We start from the raw sequence: 20,970 nt of genomic DNA, 5'->3' as shown, positions 1-20,970 counted from the left end.
AAATATATTGGTGGGTTAGATACTTTTACATAAATGAATTTCTGATCATCTATGTGGATTCAAGTTAGCTGATAGTCTTCATATCCAGCAGAGTAAGTTGTGTTATTGTTGTTTCCCGGGTAATATTTCTAATTTCCATGTCTTTATTATATTTATGAACACCAAATATAAATAACCTACAATTGTCACTAAAGTTAATAGTATTTGGTTTCCTGGTTTTCTAATTTTTTTGTTTTATGTTTTAAAATTATTCATTATGTAAGAAAAACTGAAACATCATGCTCTATAAAATTCGGTTTTTATATTTATGTTGTTCATCTTTTTCATATGCTAATCATATTATATTCTATTACACATGTCTTCAAAATTAAAGAAAACGTAATTTTTAGTCAATCAACGCATTCCATTAACAAGATTTCAAATGTTTAGTTATTTTCATATTTTTTAGTTACCCTTTATAATTTTTAAGTATGCATTTTTTTTGTAAATGTGCAGTTTCAACACCAAGATAACTACTTATTAACATTTTGAACGGTTACATTTTATTTTAAACGCGTCAATACACTATATTGTATTAAAGTATAATTTTTTTATTAACTAAAATATAGTAAATAAAAATTAATATGTTAACACCTAAAAATTAGGCACTTGGAACAGAAAATTATAAACGATTTTTAATATTTTTATTATTAACTACATTATACATTTTTGATAAACAAATCTTTAATAACATTGAATGTATGTTTAGATATTTCTTTTTTCTATTTTCTTTTTAGAATTGATACGAAACATAATTTTCAGTTATCCATACTATTTTATTTTCTTAAAACCAATTAAAATATATGTTTTAATTAAGATGTGTATACGAATAAATTTATGTTAATTAGATGCGCAAAGATATTTCTCCTTATTTTTTACTTATATCTGGTTTACTCAATTTATATTGTTTCCATACTTAGCAACAAAATTAACAAATTTAGTTGTGCTCCATATAAATAATCAATTTTGTGGTTTTTAATTAAGATTATACCAATTATTTTTTTAGATTTTAATTTGAACTAAAATTTTCAAAAACACATTATGCTAAATAAAATCAAAAAGTCCAAAATTATTTTGATTCATAGATTGGTTCTAAAAGTCGATGTGCCAATAATTTTACTAAGGAATATGAATCAGAAGAACAGTTTGTGTAATGGAACTAGATTGCGAGTAATTAAGTTGGGAAATGTGTTTTGTTGAAGTAAAAGTTATTTCATGTACCAATACTGGTTATTGTAGTTATATAATTCGTTGTGGTATAACACTTTCATATATGAAACTTTCGTTTAAATTGAAGAGAATGTAGTTTTTTTCCAGTTGTAGTCTGTTTTGCAATGACCATAGAAGTCAAGGTCAATCTCTAGCAAAAGTTGACATATATCTCAGAGACCCGGTGTTTACACATGGACAACTCTATGTAGTTTTATCAATAACGAAGAGTAGTGTTAAAATTCTTATTAAAAAATGAAGATAAAGTTACAAATAAAGAATCAATATGGTTTATAAGGAAATCTTTTTAATAGCTTATTAATTTTACATTTTTAACTTTTGATTATGTTTTCAAAGACTGTAATTTGAATGTTATTTGGGTTTATCTTTGTATTTCACAATCATTTGTTTTCGTACAAATATTATTTACAACTTAAAGTATGTTTTTGTCCTGAATAACATATAACAACTTATGTTGTCCTTTCAAATGACATGTGTTTGTTCGAAAATTTCAATATTTCCACCAGTGTCGTACACGGGTTAATAACCTAGTTTTTAATTAATTTACAAGCATTTTTATACATTTTTATAGATGTAATTTTTATGTATAATATGATTATATTATTTAGTTATTTTTTTCCCATAGTTTAAACATAACCATTAATATATAAAATAAAAATCATATAAATAATAAGCTCATTTAGGCTTGCGATTTGGCTCGAGCTCAATAGGTGAAGCTTAGGCTCGTTTACTAAACATGCTTATTTTAAGAAGCCCGGCTCAATTCAAACTGTTAACAAGCCAGCTCAGCTCGTTCGCAATCCTAGTATTGCTTTCCTTTTCCAATTGAAGCATTGGTAATGAATCATAAGTTGGAACTTAATTTCTGGTCATAATCAAAACCAGCAACCGGTCCACATCTTTGATATATTATACAAATCTATATCAAAATCGAATCAATCGCTAAGATAAACAAATGCCCTACATATCTCACTCCTTTATTCAGATCAGTCAATTTTCCCAAAAAAAAGATGAAAATTAATTCAATTTCCAGCCTCACATTTCAATTCATAAACCTCAATAACCATTTACCTATCTTATCTAATTACATCACAATCAAATTAACCACATATATATGAACACCAGCCCTACAGCTCACTTCAATTTCCATTAATGCACTCAACAAACCTTAAACAGATGCATCAATCATGATACAAATTTGTGATTTAGCTAATTAGTTAAATACTTAAACTATGAAACCATAGGCTGCTGTACCAGATATACATTATAAAATTGCTTGTTTTGAGCTAAACAAAAGTGATACCAAATTGACTTTTAAGTATAAAAAATTAAACATAATCTATCAAATTCAATATAAAATAACAATATTAAATTTGTGTGCAACTTCTTAGTTCTTACAAGTGGGTGGAATTTTTTATTATGACGGTGAATATTTTTTGTTATCTATTGGTTTAACCCGAATCTTAAAAGTAATATATAAGTTAGACCAAAGAACTCTTCTATAGTCTCGACTTCTAATAACATGTCAATCCATTTCAGTCTATCATCCCAAAAGATACCTGTCATCATTTAAGGCCTCATATCTTCATAAACGACCCGAAACCGATATTGTGGAGTCCCAGCCTTTAAACCTATATACCAAAACGTAATTTGAGCTTAACAAGTGTAAACTGTAAAAAAATAAAAGGAACCTATCCAAAACATTAATCTGTGAATTGCTTCCCGGTCCATACCCTGCTTGGTCCCTTTAGCTGTGAGCTGGACTTTAATGGTCCAGTTTCCTTGATATGGTGTAACAACATAAAATATGCCAACGATACCCGAGTTGTGCAGCTAACATTAGTTTAGGTAAGAAACCTTAGCGCAAATATAAACCAAAAGTTAATTGTTCTACATTATAGTGTCAGACAAGTAAATCAAAGCACAAAACTCGTTAAATTGAAACAAAAACTATTTGGAATATTAATACATCAATAAACAGAGGAATAGACTTTTCACCTACTTTAGTAAGTTTTAATGCTTTGTTTCATTTTTATTCATTGTATAATTTTTTGTTGACGTGAACCCGTAGCTAAAGTCAACCAGACCCACGGGTCCAACTTAGAACATGTTGTTAGCTAAGCATGCCTGCTGAGTTACGAGCGCAGGTCAACGTACATACCATTTTACTGGACAAAACGGATTAGGTTGACTTTAGTAACGTGTTTAGGTTAAAAAATATTTTTACCGGTCAAAACGTGTCTGGTTGACTTTCGCCACGGGTTAATGTCAAAACTTTATTTTTTGACCGGTCAAAACGCGTCGGTTGACTTTAGATTCATGGAACGTAACCGATACTCGTGTTTCATCAGGTGAAGTTGGACCCGTTGGTGTGTGCTTGGCAAAGGTTAAGTTTTTAACTATACATATATATTTTCAAATACATGCAAGGAGGATGTCTAATGATCACCCATACTTATTTCTTATTTTTGATAGTTCTTTAATAAGGGTGATTAATGTGTCAACCTCTAAACTTCTAAGTTTTGGGGCATAGATGGTATTCAACTAACAAATCTGCAATAAACGAGTTGTTCTATGTGCAGGCTGCAAATACAATACAGACCCAATCCATAACATCATCTTTCTTGTATAAATTACCAAATTAAATAACCTAATTATCCACCAATATACCACAATTAAACCGAATGTAAAAGTGAATAGGCAACAAATACAATACTGAACAAATCCATAACATCAGATTTGTTGTATAGATTACCAAATCAAAGAACCTAAGAAAATTTAACCTAATTATCCACCAATAAACCACAACTACACCGAATTTAAAAGTGAATTAGGTTAAAACCCGGGTTAAATCAAGATAATATGAATGATGAAGAATTATGGGAATTATAACACAAAGGATGAGATAACATACCTGAAGAGGTAGGTCCCAGCAGAGCCCAGTTGGACCCGCAGGACTCACCTTGAAGAGAGACGTCTGCGCAGAAACCAACTGGATCCGCAGGACCCACCATGCTCAGAGACGTGACGTCCTTACGCGCAGTACGCAAGCTGTTCCCGCAGGAAATGCCTCCCAATGGTGAAGTACTCCGCCTGTTCCCGCAGCTGCGGATACAAGCCATCAGGGAAGGCCACCCGCGCAGCAAGGCTACACGCACAAGGCACTTAGCTCTCAATAATTCAGTTGTCACCTGAAGGAATGAGCAAAGCCGGGAACAATCCCGCACAAAGGCGGGAGGGGGAATACTCCCGCCCAAATAAGCCAGTCCGTACGATACGGGAAGATCTTTTGTACTGTACCTGACGAGGTATGGGCAAAAGATCTGACCAAAGATACGACAGCTCATTGACAACAGTATGGCGAGCAGCATGCTCTTGTACTGTATGTCACTATTAGCCGCTGCCTACTCACCAACTCCTGTCATACCACGTGCATAGCCGGCAGTTGGTGGAAAAGGAATAGTACACAGCAGGCCTGGTCACTGTCAGCCGCTGCCTACCCACCAACTACCAGCATGGCACGTGCGTAGGCCACAGTTGGTAGAACAGGAATACTATTCAGCCGGCTATACCTTCTTGGAAACCTACCTTCGGCTATAAATACCCCAAATGGTATGATCATCTCATCTTATCATATCTAATCTTGTATCTTACATCTTATACCTGATATCTGCTCTAGCAATCTCTTAATATACACTTATATTCAAGAGCAATCTAGTCTGATTATCACGCCGGAGGGTGGTCACAAGGAGGAACCCCCCCCCCCCTTCTCAGTGACGAGCTCACGGTGTCTGTTTTGCAGGTTATCAGAAGAACCATCTTTGCCGGATCTAACCCCTCGTGGGAAACATCTATTTAACCCCCAGATTATCCGTAATCTGCCCGGGGTCCATTAGTGTTTCTTCATTGGCGCCATCCGTGCATAAAAGCTAGAACTTCATTTCTTTTCAGTTTTTTCAAACTTCTGGAAAGATGGTTAAAGAAACTCCGGTAACCACAACCCCAGCTACTGGGGGGAATACCGGCGACTACACAGTTTTTACGAACACTACCCCGGTTACCCAAGCCGGGGCAAGTGCAGTAAATTTTACGAACACTACCCCAGTTACCCAAGCTGGGGCAAGTGCAGTAAATAATCGCTCACTGGGATTCACCGGTACCCAGTTAGAGAGACAACGAACGAGGCTCCCCCGCCAAACACTCGATGAAGTTAAAGCGTTGGCGGAAGCACGTCAAAAAGAATTCCAAGCTGAGTTGGATGAACGCTTACGTTTACTCCAACAGGCTGATGAATTCGTAGAGTACTTTGACGATGATTCGGAGGAATCCGATAGTGACGCAAACCCTCGTCATAGGGCGAAAGGGAAGCGTAAGGAAACGGACTCCCAACCGAGAAGGCATTTTGGAGAAACCTTCAAACCAAAAAACGCGGGTGGAAACCCACGTGACTTCTCCAAAACATTTAGACCAACTGCGGCAAATGCGGGAACGTCCAAATTTGCAAGGGACGTTGCGGAAGCAATCGCCCCGAAAAGTGCCAAACAGATGTCCAACATCGGCACTTACGATGGTATATCTGATCCAGACGATCATTTGAACAGGTTCATAGCGGGGGCAACCGTCAGTAGTTGGACGGAACCTACGTGGTGTTAGATGTTCCAAATGACGCTTGTTGGGCCAGCTAGAGCGTGGTTCGATCGTCTACCGGTCAACCACATCTACGACTGGGCAGACTTCCAACAGAAGTTTAGCCAACACTTCAGCCAACAAAGAAAGTATACCGAAGAGCAATGGACAATCCTCAAATGCATTCGAGAGGAAGATGAATCTTTGCCAGACTTCATCACTCGCTTCAACTCAAAGAAGCTAAGTCTGGGTAATATTAGCGAAGATCTTGTTCGCGCTGCTTTTATCCAGGGCGCGAACGACCCAGAGCTCATCCGCACCTTAACGGGTAAAGATGGCATGCCATCCACATGGGATGCCATCATGACAGCAGCTAAACGCTTTACGGAAACGGAGAAGCAACTGGGTAGAGATCTCCCCAGAGCACAAACCTCTACACCCAGAAAACAAGAGAAGACAACGTCCTTACCGCCCGACTAAACAAAAAGCGGAAGCTAGGCATTTGGCAGTCAAGGGTAAACTTTGACACCTCATCCGGCTTGCAGCATCGGTTAGGCGGAAGGGATAACGTACAGTCGCACCAGAACTCCAGATGGACGCCACTCACCAAAAGCGTCACCGAGATATTCGCCACTGAGGAGCTCCCATGGCCAAAGGCTCCAATAATCCGACATCGTCACAATGCTGATCGGAGCAAATACTGTGACTTTCACAGGACAAAAGGCCACAACACTGAAGAATGCACAGACGTAAAGGACATGGTCGAAGCATTTGTCAGAGATGGGACGCTCGCGCACCTCGTGGCGCAATGAACGCTGAGCAGGCTGATGCGTGTAGAACCCCAGTTGGGGAAAACACGAATAAAATTGCAGCTTCAATGTTGGAGACTACATACTGCGTAAACAACGAGATCCCGAACCAGGTGCATATCGGCTCGATGGCACTCCCATCCCAACATGGAAGGGAGCTCAATTACACAGTTTGCATGTAGATCAATTCCAAATTTGTAAAGGCCCAGAGCCACTTCTAATGGAAATGATTCTCCTTAGAACATCGACGCTGATGATTTTACATTTATACTTATGAACTTTCTACACGGATATGCCGGTCTTCACCGCATACATAAGTGTGAAAGTCATTGCGTGGGGAAGGCGGCAAAACCCGCATAAACCCAAAAAACGGCAAACCTTCAAGCAGGTCAGTTAAAGGTAAAGTTCAGTCATCCCACTAAATGAAAGTGCCGGTCTATCCGCACGAATCATGATAGAGGAAACTGAACACTAACCTATTAACAACCGCGCGTCGAACGGTTAATTTATTCAAAACTGATGCCGGTTTTCACCGCATAATTACGTGGAAAGTCGTTGCGTGGGGAAGGCGGCAAAACCCGCATAAACCCAAAAAACGGCAAACCTTCACGCAGGTCAGTTAAAGGTAAAGTTCAGTCATCCCACTAAATGAAAGTGCCGGTCCTAACCGCACGAATCATGATAGAGGAAACTGAACACTAACCTATTAACAACCGCGCGTCGAACGGTTAATTTACTCAACACTGATATGCCGGTTTTCACCGCATAATTACGTGGAAAGTCGTTGCGTGGGGAAGGCGGCGAAACCCGCATAAACCCAAAAACGGCAAACCTTCACGCAGGTCAGTCATAGGTAAACTTTGGTCATCCAACTAAATGAAAGTGCCGGTCTTAACCGCACAAATCATGAGAGGAAACCGAACCTATTGACAACCGCGCGTCGAACGGTTAACTTATTCAAAATACTTTAGAAAATTTCTAACAAAAGGATGAGGAAAACCTCCACGCAGGTTAGATGTATGTAAAGTTTAGCCATCCTACTAAGTGCAAGTGACGGTCCTACCCGCACAATCACGAAAGAGGAAGCAAAACTTCAACCTATTATCTACCACGTTCAAAGGTTAACTTATTCTAAACACTTAGAAATTTCTAAAAAGATGAGGAAAACCTCCACGCAGGTCAGATATAGGTAAAGTTTAGCCATCCTACTAAGTGCAAGTGACGGTCCTACCCGCACAATCACGAAGGAGGAAGCAAAACTTCAACCTATTATCTACCACGTTCAAAGGTTAACTTATTCTAAACACTTGGAAAATTGCTAATTTAAACTAAAGTATGCATGAGCAAGTCATATAACGTTTATAAAGCAAGTCATCCAGTGAAAGTAGCGGTCTTACCCGCACAAAGATTTATATTTCATAATATTCATTACAAGAATGGCCGGGTAACTACCCGCCTACAAGAATATAAATCTATACAAGCTAAACCTATCCTAACAGTGGGAAGGGATCTTCAGGATCAAGCTTCAGGGCCACTTCCACTTAGACCAGCACCATCAGTAGAGCGTGGCGGTTCAAGGAAAGCTTTAAGGATAGCTAGCCCATCATCAGCAGCAGCAACTTCGTTCACCTTCTCCACCACCGGATGCGGGAAGGCGGCATACTGATTCACTGCTTGGTCATAAACAGCTTCAGTATCCACATCATACAAAGGGAAGTTGGAAGGCGGGATGCCTTTCTCAACGAACCCTAGACCAAGCAGGAAGCCGGCCTTTTCCCCATCCTCATGAGAAGCATTGAGGGCTGCGCTCATGGCATCGTCGTATGATGTGTCCGTGAAGACTCGATGCACAACCTACAAAAAAATATACAAGTATCAAAACCTTTTCTATTTACAAAGAAAAGCGTGAAGACATTATGAAGCTAAGCTTACCTGAGACAACGCTTCTCGAAGAAGCCATTCCTTGACAACCAGAGCCTCCTGGAGGGCAGCTTGAACTTGGTTACGGGCGCGTTCGGCTTCACTTTTGTTGAGGTTGGCAAGCAACACTTCTTTAGCCGCAGCCTCTTCAACGCCCTTTAGCTTCCGCTCAGTATGGTCAAGCACCCCCATCTGGTCCAAGATCTCTTGGAGCTTCTTGGCGTCTTCCATCGCCAAGGCATCATGAGCCTGTTGGAGCGCCTCTAGTTTGGCTTTAAGTTCCTCATTCTCGAGGCGTAGAGGCTCAGCAACAGCTTCAGCCTTGGTGGCCCTCTCAGTTGCGTTCCGTGCAGTTTCCTTAGCCAGCCGAAGCTGTTCGTTAACAGCTTGGGCAGCCTTGGAACGGGCCTCGAGACGAGCCTGAACTTCAACCTCGAGGGCCTTGAAGGCCTTCTCCTTTTCCGCAGCCACTGCGGTAAGCCTCTTGTTCTCCTCCCGGACAGCCCGCGCCTGAGCTACTTCTTGGATGCGAGCTGCTTTTAACTTGTCGTTTTCACGACAAAGCAGCTCGACGCGCGGCTGCATCCGGGCCAGGAGAATCCGAAGCTCATTGGTTAGCCTACCCTCCTGGTAGCTAGCCATAGCTTCCCCCAACGCACCGCTGGGAGCTGCGTGACGAGCCCACTCCACGCACTCCACAGGCGTGCGACGGGTTGTTCCTCGGCGGATGTTCCAGCGTGGAACATACACTTCATTGGAATCCGACACTGCAAAAAACAAAAAAGCAGTTAGGAAAAGATGATATATATAAAAAAAAAAAGGCCAAAAGAACCCTACGCACCTGTAGGGTCAACAACAGGCCGATAGCCGCCAAACCCATCACCTGAACCCAAGGGAAATCCGTCCAAGAGGTCAGACAGATGGGAAGGAGGCAGAGGTTGGCGAGAAGCCCCAAGCATACCTGAAGGATCAGCCATCGTTGCCGATGACGGAGGAGGCATGGTGAAGGCCGCCGCGGTAGTAGAAACCAACGGAGGTGAACTCACCGTAGGTGAACTCACAACCGTGGTCGCCGCTGCGGAGTCCGCAGAAAAAGTAACCGCCGGCTCAGTGAAAGATTCAGTAAATATGGCACTGACAGCCGGCGGTGATGTCGTCACAGTTTGAACAGTTGACTCAACGGGGTGAGCAACTGAACCAACTGAAGCAGGCGCGGCCGCCTGGGTCGTCGCCTCAGGTAGGCTGACCAAGCCTACCGTCATGGGTCCGGAGGTACTCCTCCCCGCTCCACCCTGGAATGCGGTAGCATCCACGCCTGCACAAAGAAGATAAGTATTAATGATGGAAAGCTATGAAGTTAAAAATAAAGGAAGTTTGTACTTACGGGTTTTCTTGAGCCTAAAAGTGCGGACAGGCGGGGACGAACCCGATGGAGCCGGCCTCTTTACGCCGCTCACCGTCGTCATCCTGGGCTCTCCGGAGGTGACAGTCGTCGCAGCCTCCGGAGCAGTGGTCTTATCACCACCAGGGTTCCCCGCCACCTCCTCGCTCTCGGTCTCTGAATCAGACCGAGGCACCGGATCGGCAGTGGAGGCCACCTTCTCCTTCCCCTTCCCGCCGGCAGCCTTCTTCTTCCGCACCAACGGAGGACCATCTGCGGATTCCTCATCAGAACACAAGATTAGAGGAATTCCAGCAGAGGTTTCAGCATTGAGGGGTCGAGGGTTGAATAACGCCTTACCTGGCCGCCTGGCGCTCAGGATCTCGTGGCCTGGCGGGTAGACCTCCACGAACCGATCCGCCGTCTGTTCAAGGATGGGCAACTCGTTCTCATCTAGAGCACGAGTCCCCATCCGAGTGGGACTATCAGCCTCCCGCGGATACAGGAGCGACTGCAAGTCGTTCCCCTCTGAAATAAACAGGAAAGAAGTTAAAAGAGATTCTAAATCAGCAAAAAGAAATGAAGCATACCGTAAGGGACAGAGTTCAAACCGTATTCAAGGAGGATCGGGATCTTTTGCGCCTCCGCATCCTTCCACACCCGGCTCATCCCGAGCATCACCATCCCGGACTCCGCAAAGCGGTAAACCGGAGATTGGACTCAGGAAATCTTTGAAAACCATTCCGCCTCCTGGTAGTTGGAGGCGTGAAGGCTGGGGAGTGCTTGCCCATTCTTGAACTTCATGGCAAGGGGGATGGCGCGAGCGAAGATATAAAAGAACTCCCGCTTCCATGAACGAAGACTGCGCTCGGTTGCGCAAATCTTCAAACCCTTGATCCGGGTTATCAGAGTATACCACCCCTGGATGCACCTCCAAGAGTAGAAGGTCATCAGGCGGTCGACGAAAGGCTCAACGCCCAGAATCCGGCACACCCACTCGAAGTGGCGAATCTTCGCGATCGCCATCGGGTGTACCTCGGTCAGGTGTACACCGTGCCTCTCCAGAACACGGTACACAAACTTCGTCAACGGGAACCTAAGATTCCCATAGACAAAGAATGCGGCATATACCCCGATCTTGCCTCTGGGGGCATCATACACCGTCTGATGAGGTTCAGGAAACTCAGGCTCGAAAGACTCGAGCATGAACTTCCTGACGATGTACTGATATAGATCGACAGGCAGAGCACACTGGCACTCGCCAGCAGTACTCTTGTCATCCTTGTCGGACGTGGATGACGGGTTCTCGGCGTACACCCCAGCCTCCTGGGCTGTAGCCTCAAGATCGTGAGTAGAAGACATCTTGCAGGTATGAAAGAAGAGAACGATTTCAAGAGAATGCTCGACTGAAAAGGTGAGTATTCGCCGGAAATCGTTTGAAGATGAAGAGAAAAGTGAGTGTGGATTACAAAGGACCCTCTCCCCCTTTATATACTAATCGCAATCAATGCGATGAATTTAATGCGGAAGAGAGAGAAATCGCCGGTGCAATGAAACTATGACACGTGGCAAAAAGCAAGCTGGCAACAGCTGTTGAAAGGACGCGTGCCATTAATTTCGCGGCCACGCGCCCGAAAAATCGCGCCCACGCGCCTGAAAAAGCGTCTGGAATGACCATGTACTGTCACGTCACCATAACTTCCTGCACGTCCTGACACAGTCAGAAGAAACCGTCGCACGACGTTTCAACAGTTTGGACTGTTCTTATCCTCTCACAAACTCTTCGAATTTCAAAAAATTCAAAAAGATTCAAAAGTAAGCGGGAAAATACCCCTTACCTTGGCAACCAAGTAACTGTAAGACAGGTGCGGGTACAGTGTTAAGGCAAAACCCTTCACATACTTAGCACCTGCAGGGAATTGAAGCCAAGAATTCCTCGGCAACCAAGTAACTATAAGACGGGTGCGGGTACAGTGTCAAGGCAAAACCCTTCACATACTTAGCACCCGCAGGGAATTGACGCCAGGAATACCTTGGAAGTAAAGTAACCGTAAGACGAGTGCGGGTACAGTGTTAAGGCAAAACCCTTCACATACCTAGCGCTCCGCAGGGAATTGAAACCAAGAAGGATCTTCTGGGCAATGCTTGCGGAAACGGGAATAACATCCCCGCATAGCGGGAACGTCGAGAACTACATTGTTTGAAGCTCCAAGATGGAATTGGTGGTTGTAACATAATTGATCACTATGTTCAAAACTACCAAAACCTCATGGAGAATCCACACAAGTGGGACTCAACGCTCCTGACTTGCGAGGAGGTTACAGACCTACCCGCATCATACCCAAAGATCAAGCAGGAAAGTAGGGAATTTCTGCAAGTGACATAAGGACTTCCGCGGGAAGAATCCCCATGGAAAACCTTAAAACTAAACCCTTTTCAAAACCCTTTGCTTAAGTCCAAAAGTTCACCTCATTTTATTAAACATTCATGAGAAGAACATTGGACTGGGGGGACTTGAAGAGGTAGGTCCCAGCAGAGCCCAGTTGGACCCGCAGGACTCACCTTGAAGAGAGACGTCTGCGCAGAAACCAACTGGATCCGCAGGACCCACCATGCTCAGAGACGTGACGTCCTTACGCGCAGTACGCAAGCTGTTCCCGCAGGAAATGCCTCCCAATGGTGAAGTACTCCGCCTGTTCCCGCAGCTGCGGATACAAGCCATCAGGGAAGGCCACCCGCGCAGCAAGGCTACACGCACAAGGCACTTAGCTCTCAATAATTCAGTTGTCACCTGAAGGAATGAGCAAAGCCGGGAACAATCCCGCACAAAGGCGGGAGGGGGAATACTCCCGCCCAAATAAGCCAGTCCGTACGATACGGGAAGATCTTTTGTACTGTACCTGACGAGGTATGTGCAAAAGATCTGACCAAAGATACGACAGCTCATTGACAACAGTATGGCGAGCAGCATGCTCTTGTACTGTATGTCACTATTAGCCGCTGCCTACTCACCAACTCCTGTCATACCACGTGCATAGCCGGAAGTTAGTGGAAAAGGAATAGTACACAGCAGGCCTGGTCACTGTCAGCCGCTGCCTACCCACCAACTACCAGCATGGCACGTGCGTAGGCCACAGTTGGTAGAACAGGAATACTATTCAGCCGGCTATACCTTCTTGGAAACCTACCTTCGGCTATAAATACCCCAAATGGTATGATCATCTCATCTTATCATATCTAATCTTGTATCTTACATCTTATACCTGATATCTGCTCTAGCAATCTCTTAATATACACTTATATTCAAGAGCAATCTAGTCTGATTCTCACGCTGGAGGGTGGTCACAAGGAGGAACCCCCCCCTTCTCAGTGACGAGCTCACGGTGTCTGTTTTGCAGGTTATCAGAAGAACCATCTTTACCGGATCTAACCCCTCGTGGGAAACATCTATTTAACCCCCAGATTATCCGTAATCTGCCCGGGGTCCATAACATCAGATTTGTTGTATAGATTACCAAATCAAAGAACCTAAGAAAATTTAACCTAATTATCCACCAATAAGCCACAACTAAACCGAATTTAAAAGTGAATTAGGTTAAAACCCGGGTTAAATCAAGATAATATGAATGATGAAGAATTATGGGAATTATAACACAAAGGATGAGATAACATACCTGGTGTAGAGAGTCTGGTAAGGAGAAATCTGGTGTTATTGTTTGCATTATATTACATACAAATTAAAAGAAATTGATTGGTTGTTGAATAATAAATTGATGAGGCTGCAACGTATTGAGAGAGAAGGATAGGAATTAAAAGATAGAATTGAAGTGTCTGCCGGATTGATTGAAGTGGCCGGCAGAGTTAGAAGGAGGAGGAAGTTAGGGTAATTAATTTTCAGCCGTCTCATGAGAGAGAGAGAGTACATGAATGTGAAATGCTGCCTATCTATATTATATTATATTATATTATATTGTAGTATAAATATAGATATAGATATAGATTAAGTTAGAAAAGAGAAACAATAATATTATATTATAAAAGAGTGTTTAGGTAAAACTACACATAACCATCCATCACATCAAAATCAAATTTTTTATCATACTTTTTAATTACAACTATTTCTTTTTCTAAATTACCATATTTTCAAATAATAGTAAACAAGATACATAAAGAGTTTCGTATTTATAAAAAATAAATGGTTTTTTTATTTTTAAAAATAAACAAATTTAACAATGTTCAGAATAAATGTTATTTTATAAATGATTATTACAATTACCAAATAATGTAACAAGAACTAACCCAATTACACAAACTAAATAAATTACACAAATCACACGAACTAGAAAAGATACATAAATTACCTAAATTACTACACAATAAAAAAATTACATAAATTACATCTACACCAATTATGCAAATTACCAAAATTATATCAACCCCAATTACACAAATTACCAACATTACATTAATTACCCAACCATAAAATATGAAAAATTACATAAATTACCAGTTAGATATACTACACAAGGTACATAAAATACACAAATACAAAATACACGGATTACATAAATACACAAATGATTCAAATTATCCAAAATCATATGGACCACACATTTAATTAAATGAGTATGGAATATGTGGCTAAGTATAAATCTGATTAAAAAATAAATCAGGAGAGAGAATAAAGATTTTTGATGATTACACAAGTTTAAATGTTAGTTACACATGTGTAATAAGTCGATTCGGTGTGTAAAAAAATACCGTAATTTTTTTTACGTTACTTACACTTACGTATTACATGTGTATAAAAAAATTGTTACGTTCAGTCCTTTCGAGTTCTTAAAACTCAAAGTGGTTCTCAAAAGAAATAAATTATATATGTATATAAATATTAAATAGAGGTAAAAAGGCTTGAAAATATGAAAAAATGAAGAGTTCAGTGTGGTTCAGTTTTCGGTTCGGTTTTGTCGGTTTCGTCGGTATTCAGTTTGGTTTCTGTTAACGATTCACCTATTCCAGAGAGAGAGACGAGAAAACCAACTTAAATGTCACATACAAAATTGACACGTGTCTCTCGTTATTTTTAAATATTTTATATTCATATAATAGAAGTTTGATGAAAAGAAAGTTTCTATAAACTAGAAAATAAAATCGACAACTTATGATAATAATAAAAAAAACACAAGGACCAAATGTGTATGTGTATAAAAAACTCATTTGAACCCTAACCCCATTCATGTTTACACTTCTGCTCGTTGAAGCCTGTGACTGTTTGTTGGCTGCAGCTTATGCACTGGTATACTTAATTCTCATAAACAAAATACATTCTTGGGTTTTATTTACATAGCTTTGAAACTTGATACAAAATATACCAATCTAATTATTTGTTGCATTTGGTGGTTGCAAGGGACAATGTTATTAAGGATTAGAATGCTTATAATAATATTGTAGCATAAGAATTAGGGATCTAACCAAATGCTACTAAAAGTGTAAAGGGTAGTGTTCTTAGTTTTTAATTAATTTGTTTTCTATGCATATGGAGATTATAAGGTTGTTAGATCAAACTAGGGGTGTGCACGGGTCGGCCGGTTCAATTTTGGGCTAAAACTGAACTAGGTTAGAAAGTGTTCGGTTTTAAAAATTGTTTGTTTGTTTTATTATTTTTTTTGTTAGGGTTCGGTTTCGATTCTTTTGGTTTTACTATTTGGACTTGAATATTTTGTGTTGAAAATATTTTTTGTTTCCCCAAAAGTAATGAATTTAGGCCCAAGTTTATTTGTTAGTTAATAATATTTTAGTTATTATACATCTGAGCTAAAATATTTAGGTTAAACTATATATTAAGTTATTATAAATTACTTAATACTCAAAATAAAAATGAAAACATGAAAGTTCGGTTCGGACCGGTTTTAGTTACATGTGAAACCTAACCGAAAGTTTGGTTTTTAGAAAAACATCAAACCAAACCATTGGTTTTTGTTACAGTTTGGTTTTTTATGTTTCAATCACATCCCTAGTTAGAACTTTCATATATGTTGCTTTCTTGTGTTTAAAAATTAAAACTTAACATGAATGACTTGCTCTATGGCCTCTATATTTGTTCGGTTTCAGAATCTTAAACTTTTTTTCTACATAGGTTAATTGTTTCATAATTCAGCCTTAATGTATTATGCTAATTTTGTGTGTGTTTGTATTAAATATATAGGTTTCTAGTAGCTCATTTTCCTGCCAACAAGATCACTTTAAGATGGATAGAATCAGCAAACTTCCTCCGGGCATAATAGAAAGCATCTTATGTCTACTACCGATTCAAGAGGCAGCAAGGACAAGTATCCTCTCCAGGGAATGGAGGTACCATTGGATCAAAATCCCAAAACTAGCGTTTAACGAGGATACATTTGAAGTGTTGCCTGATGAGGATGAGCTGTCCATTTTGGGGCAAACGTTCGACGAACCAAGTGAAAGGTTAACAATGACCGACAGGTGTAAACTTTTCTATGCTATATACCAGATTCTGTTAATACACCAAGGTCCAATCGACGAGTTCACGCTTTCTATGCGAGCAAACATATCCTATGTTGAGATTGACCATATAATACTTCATTTGTCGAGGAAAAATACTGTCAAAATATTAAAACTTGACTTTTTTGGGCGATATAAGTTACCCTTATCTTTCTTCTCGTTACATCAGTTAACAGATCTGTATCTCAATGATTGTGCTCTTGATCTCCCGCCATCATTCAATGGATTTGGTAGCCTTACAACCTTATAAATGCAAGAAATATGTATCTATGAGAAAACGCTTATCCGTCTTTTATCCGGTTGCCCATCACTTAAGAGATTGACTATCGTAAGTTCCTAATAAAAAAGAATGTCAATCTAATGGTATATCATAACTTTGCTAAATATATTGTAGCTTTTGCAGAATAGTGACGGTTCAACCATCACTGATATTGGAAATTTCACCATCGTTGATCTCTTTGAGTGTTTACCTGTCATTGAATATCTATCAATTTGGTTTTACATCGTAATGGTAATTTTATCCACTTTCTTATACTTTGTTCTCCTTATTAGTATGGGTGCAAACGAGCCGAGTTGCTCGAGATCGGCTTGTTAAAAAGCTTGATCAAGCCGAGCTTAATCGAGCCCGAGCTCGAGCCTAAAAGTAAGCTCGTTTAATAATCGAGCCCGAGCCTCACTTATCGAACTCGAGCCGGCTCGCGAGCCTAAACGAGCCTGTCATTTATATAATTTTTTTAAAATATATGTTTAATAATTATTAATTATTAATTAATAATATATATAATGTTATGAAAAATAAATAAAAAATAACTAAATAATATATATATTTTTATACTTAAAATTATAATAGAAAAAAGTATGTAAAAATAACTATAATTATATAAAAAGTAATTGTTGATACATAGTAAATGAACCGAGCCTGAGCCGAGCTCGAGCTTGAGAATCTACTCACGAGCCAAGCTCGAGCTTTGAAAATAGAGCTCGAAACGAGCCGAGCTCAAGCTCGAGCTCTGTGTAAGTTAAGCGCGCCTAGTCGAGCTCAGGCTCGGCTCAGCTCGTTTGCACCCCAACTTATTAGCTATTACTAACCTCTGTTTTCTTATAGTTTTTCGGTCCAGACAGACTTCCGAAAGAGCTTCCAACAACAATGGTCCACTTGAAATACTTGTGTATGATACATATATGCTTTCATCACGAATACGGGTTACGCTTTCTTGCTCTTTTGATTAGAAGCTCCCCAAACCTGGAGAAAATTAAGCTGGTGGTAAATAATAATAATAATAATAATAATAATAATAATAATAATAATAATAATAATAATAATAATAATAATAATAATAATAGTCTATGTTGTATTCTGCTTGATTTGTTTTATTATCTCAAAATACACTAACACGGGACGGTTCCTCATGTAGATTTTAGAAGATATGTTGTTTGAGATAATTGTGACGGGCTCCTATACAATCAAAGATTTTTCAAATATCAAATTCGAGCATCTAAAGGAATTAGAGATACTAAACTTTAGCAATGAGGAGAATGAGTTGGAGTTCGTGAAGCTTATGTTGGCCAAGTCACCTGTACTAAAGGAGCTGAAGATATGTTTCCTAAGTGATGCGTTAGATAAGGAGGTCGAGTTGGAGATTTCAAAGATCATTTTAACCTCCCATTGTGCATCGCCCGTGGTAAAAAAAACCATTGTACGTGGTTGAATTCCATTTAGTCGCAGCTTTTGGTTGTTTTATTAAAATGTTTAGTGAAATGAATGGTTTTGTACTTTTGTTTTAATATGATATGGGATTTTAAGAAAGATGATATTTTGTTACTGGAGATTGTTAAAATGTGACGTCTTTCGGGTTTTTTGCAAGGGCAAGTTTGTGATTGGGAACGAGAATGCGTGTGATTATTTACCGTTGGGTGCACTGCTATAAAATCTGTTTATCTAGGAATTAGCAATAGTGATGATCATATTAGCTGCGTGTGATTAGCTGCTATAAAATCTTATTTAGGTCACATACCATAATGGTATTTCCCTTACATATTTTATTATTATTATTATTAGCTTTTATATTGCGGTTAAACTGTGACCTTTTTATTAATATTATTATAATTAGTAGTAGTTTTTTATATAACTGTTAAACTTTGATTTCCCTTTTTTTGCTTCATACACATGTTCTTAGAGCCGAGGGTCTCTCTGGAAGCCACCTCTTTATTCCTTTGGATAGAGGTACGGTGTGCCTACATCCCACCCTCCCCAGACCCTACCTATAGCTCTGCTGTCGGTGGGATTTTACTGGGTATGATTGATTGATTGATATTAGCTGCTAATCTCGAAAAAATGTTGGTAATTTCGTTTCTTGCGTATATGTGCAGATTTTAGGTTTGCAGTACTTTCTTATCTGATATATTAAAATTGTAAAGTGGGGGGCAATCAGATTTGCATGAACTACATAATATTATCATAAATTGTGGACAAAAAGGTATTTGGAGGTTGAGACAACTTGACAGTTAGGCAAGATAGAGATGCACAAAATCTGGCATTTTCGAGAACCGGAAGCGGGTAGGAATCGGTTTTGGGTATGGTCAACAAAAGTCAAAAACGGGTCGGTTTGGAACCGGTTCCAGGCATAGGCGGGTATTTAACTGGGTTTTGTAGGTTTTTTTCGGGTTCCGTGCAGGGTTGGGTCGGGTATTGACCTTTTTTTTTGAGTTTAGGCAAGGTTGGGTCGGGTTTTGACCGGGTATTAATGGAACCGGTTCCATCGTGTCCGGGTCAATTCCAGTTCCAGGGAGAAATCCAAAGCCCGGTCTATACTCGCGGGTATGCCCATGGGCACTTAGGCGTCGTCACTAAGTTTTGTGCATTTTCTAGGCCTAAGGGTATGTGTTATGGGGATCAAGAGAGGCACCAAAGGCAGCCACGATAACACCTTTTCGTGGTGAACGTCGCGCACATAGGGCCGTGAGAGGGGCACAAAAGTGGGATGGGTTAGAGGGGAGGGGTAGACTCCTAGCATGCATGAGGAGCTAGTGTTTTTTTTTTTTTTTAAATTATTAATTAATATTTATAAGAGATCATCTATCTCCACCTCAACTTAATCCCAACGTTGCATTTCACCAATTCACAACACAATGTTTAAATGTGAAATATGAAAATCGTATTTGCCAATGTGGCACTTATATGTCAGAAAGCACCATTTTACCTAGCCCAAGACCCTGTAAGACTACCCACCATAATAACCATCAACAACAATCGGTTGTAAGGTGGCAAAAAAGATAAAAAAAAAAAGCTTGGTCAATTAAAAAACTTGAAATTCATTTTGTGGCCAACGACCTGTTTGCTCCACGGACCCAAGTTTGCAATCGGTTGATACATATTTTAATATATACCTTGTACTTTTGTATATTATTCTTTTGTGTTATTTACTTAATAAAATATTAGTTTAGGCTGGGTTGTGATAGTAGAAATATTGGATTGGTTTGGATTGTATAGATGAAAAGGTGAGAAATTAGTTTTTTTTAATAAAAGGTTGGATTGGATTGTGATAGTTGATAGTTTAATACATAGCCTAATACTAATGTATATTGTGTACTTATTTTAAAGAGTAAATTACAAATTTTGTCCTTAATCTTTGTATTAAAATTTCAGCATCTCAACGTTTGTCCTTTACCTTTGAACTTGATGTGATTTGTAATTTACGTTTCCAAATGAAACACGTTTTGTCCTTTGACCATAACTCAGTTAATTTTACACGTTAAATTTGGTCATCTACCTTGCATATGAGGACAAATTTACCTATTTATTTGAAAGAACAATTTTATAATTAAAGGCAAATAATTTATTTGTCATTGGGTCACCATGCAAAAAGTAACTAGGCAATTCTCTATAGTTAAAAAAATATCACATTTGCCACATGTGTGTTCACCGATTCATATAAGATATTGATGGTTGTAATATTGTTTTGTAAGCATGGGTTACTCAAGGACTTAGTGAAATAAAGCAATGGCTTTAGTCTTAGGCCTCCATTTTTTAAGACCATCAAATTCTAAATAGTAACAAATTATAAAAATGTAATTTTGGTTTTGAGATTATCTAGCGTTGGAGTTCGTGGTTTAAAATTATACATATACATAGATGACATAGAAGTCATGGGATCTAAAACATTTTTTCTTATGCAAAGAGCCCTATTTTTCTTATGCCACGTGGACCAAATTTGTTTTTAAGACAACATGTTGTAAAAGTAAGTTAAAAGATAGTTTTTCAACTTTTGACATGTTTATAAAACATAAATAACATAAGGTCCAAACCTAACTAAAGTAACATTATAAATATAAATAAAATATGCAGGGCCGTCTTTGAGGCATGACATGGTAATTGACGGCCACATGCCCGACACCCCGTTAGGCCCGAATTTTTTTTTTTCAAAAAAAAAATTATATGTATTT

General features: G+C 39.5%; 1 protein-coding gene across 1 annotated transcript; it reads left to right on the top strand.

Moving 5' to 3' along the window:
- Positions 1-16,173: 16,173 nt before the first annotated feature.
- Positions 16,174-18,496, top strand: LOC143535064 (F-box/FBD/LRR-repeat protein At1g13570-like). Its single transcript, XM_077029398.1, has 4 exons — positions 16,174-16,855; positions 16,931-17,038; positions 17,633-17,791; positions 17,943-18,496. Exons 1-4 carry the CDS (start codon positions 16,778-16,780, stop codon positions 18,234-18,236), a joined length of 639 nt encoding a protein of 212 aa, XP_076885513.1. The 5' UTR covers positions 16,174-16,777; the 3' UTR covers positions 18,237-18,496.
- The last annotated feature ends 2,474 nt before the right edge of the window (positions 18,497-20,970 follow it).

This window comes from Bidens hawaiensis, unplaced genomic scaffold (assembly GCF_021521415.1).
Source record: "Bidens hawaiensis isolate Kalapana, Puna unplaced genomic scaffold, B.hawaiensis_p1.1 tig00010384_1, whole genome shotgun sequence".
Classification (NCBI taxonomy): Eukaryota; Viridiplantae; Streptophyta; class Magnoliopsida; order Asterales; family Asteraceae; genus Bidens; species Bidens hawaiensis.
The sequence above is the reverse complement of the archived record's forward strand: the minus strand, read 5'-3'. Positions and strand labels throughout refer to the sequence as shown.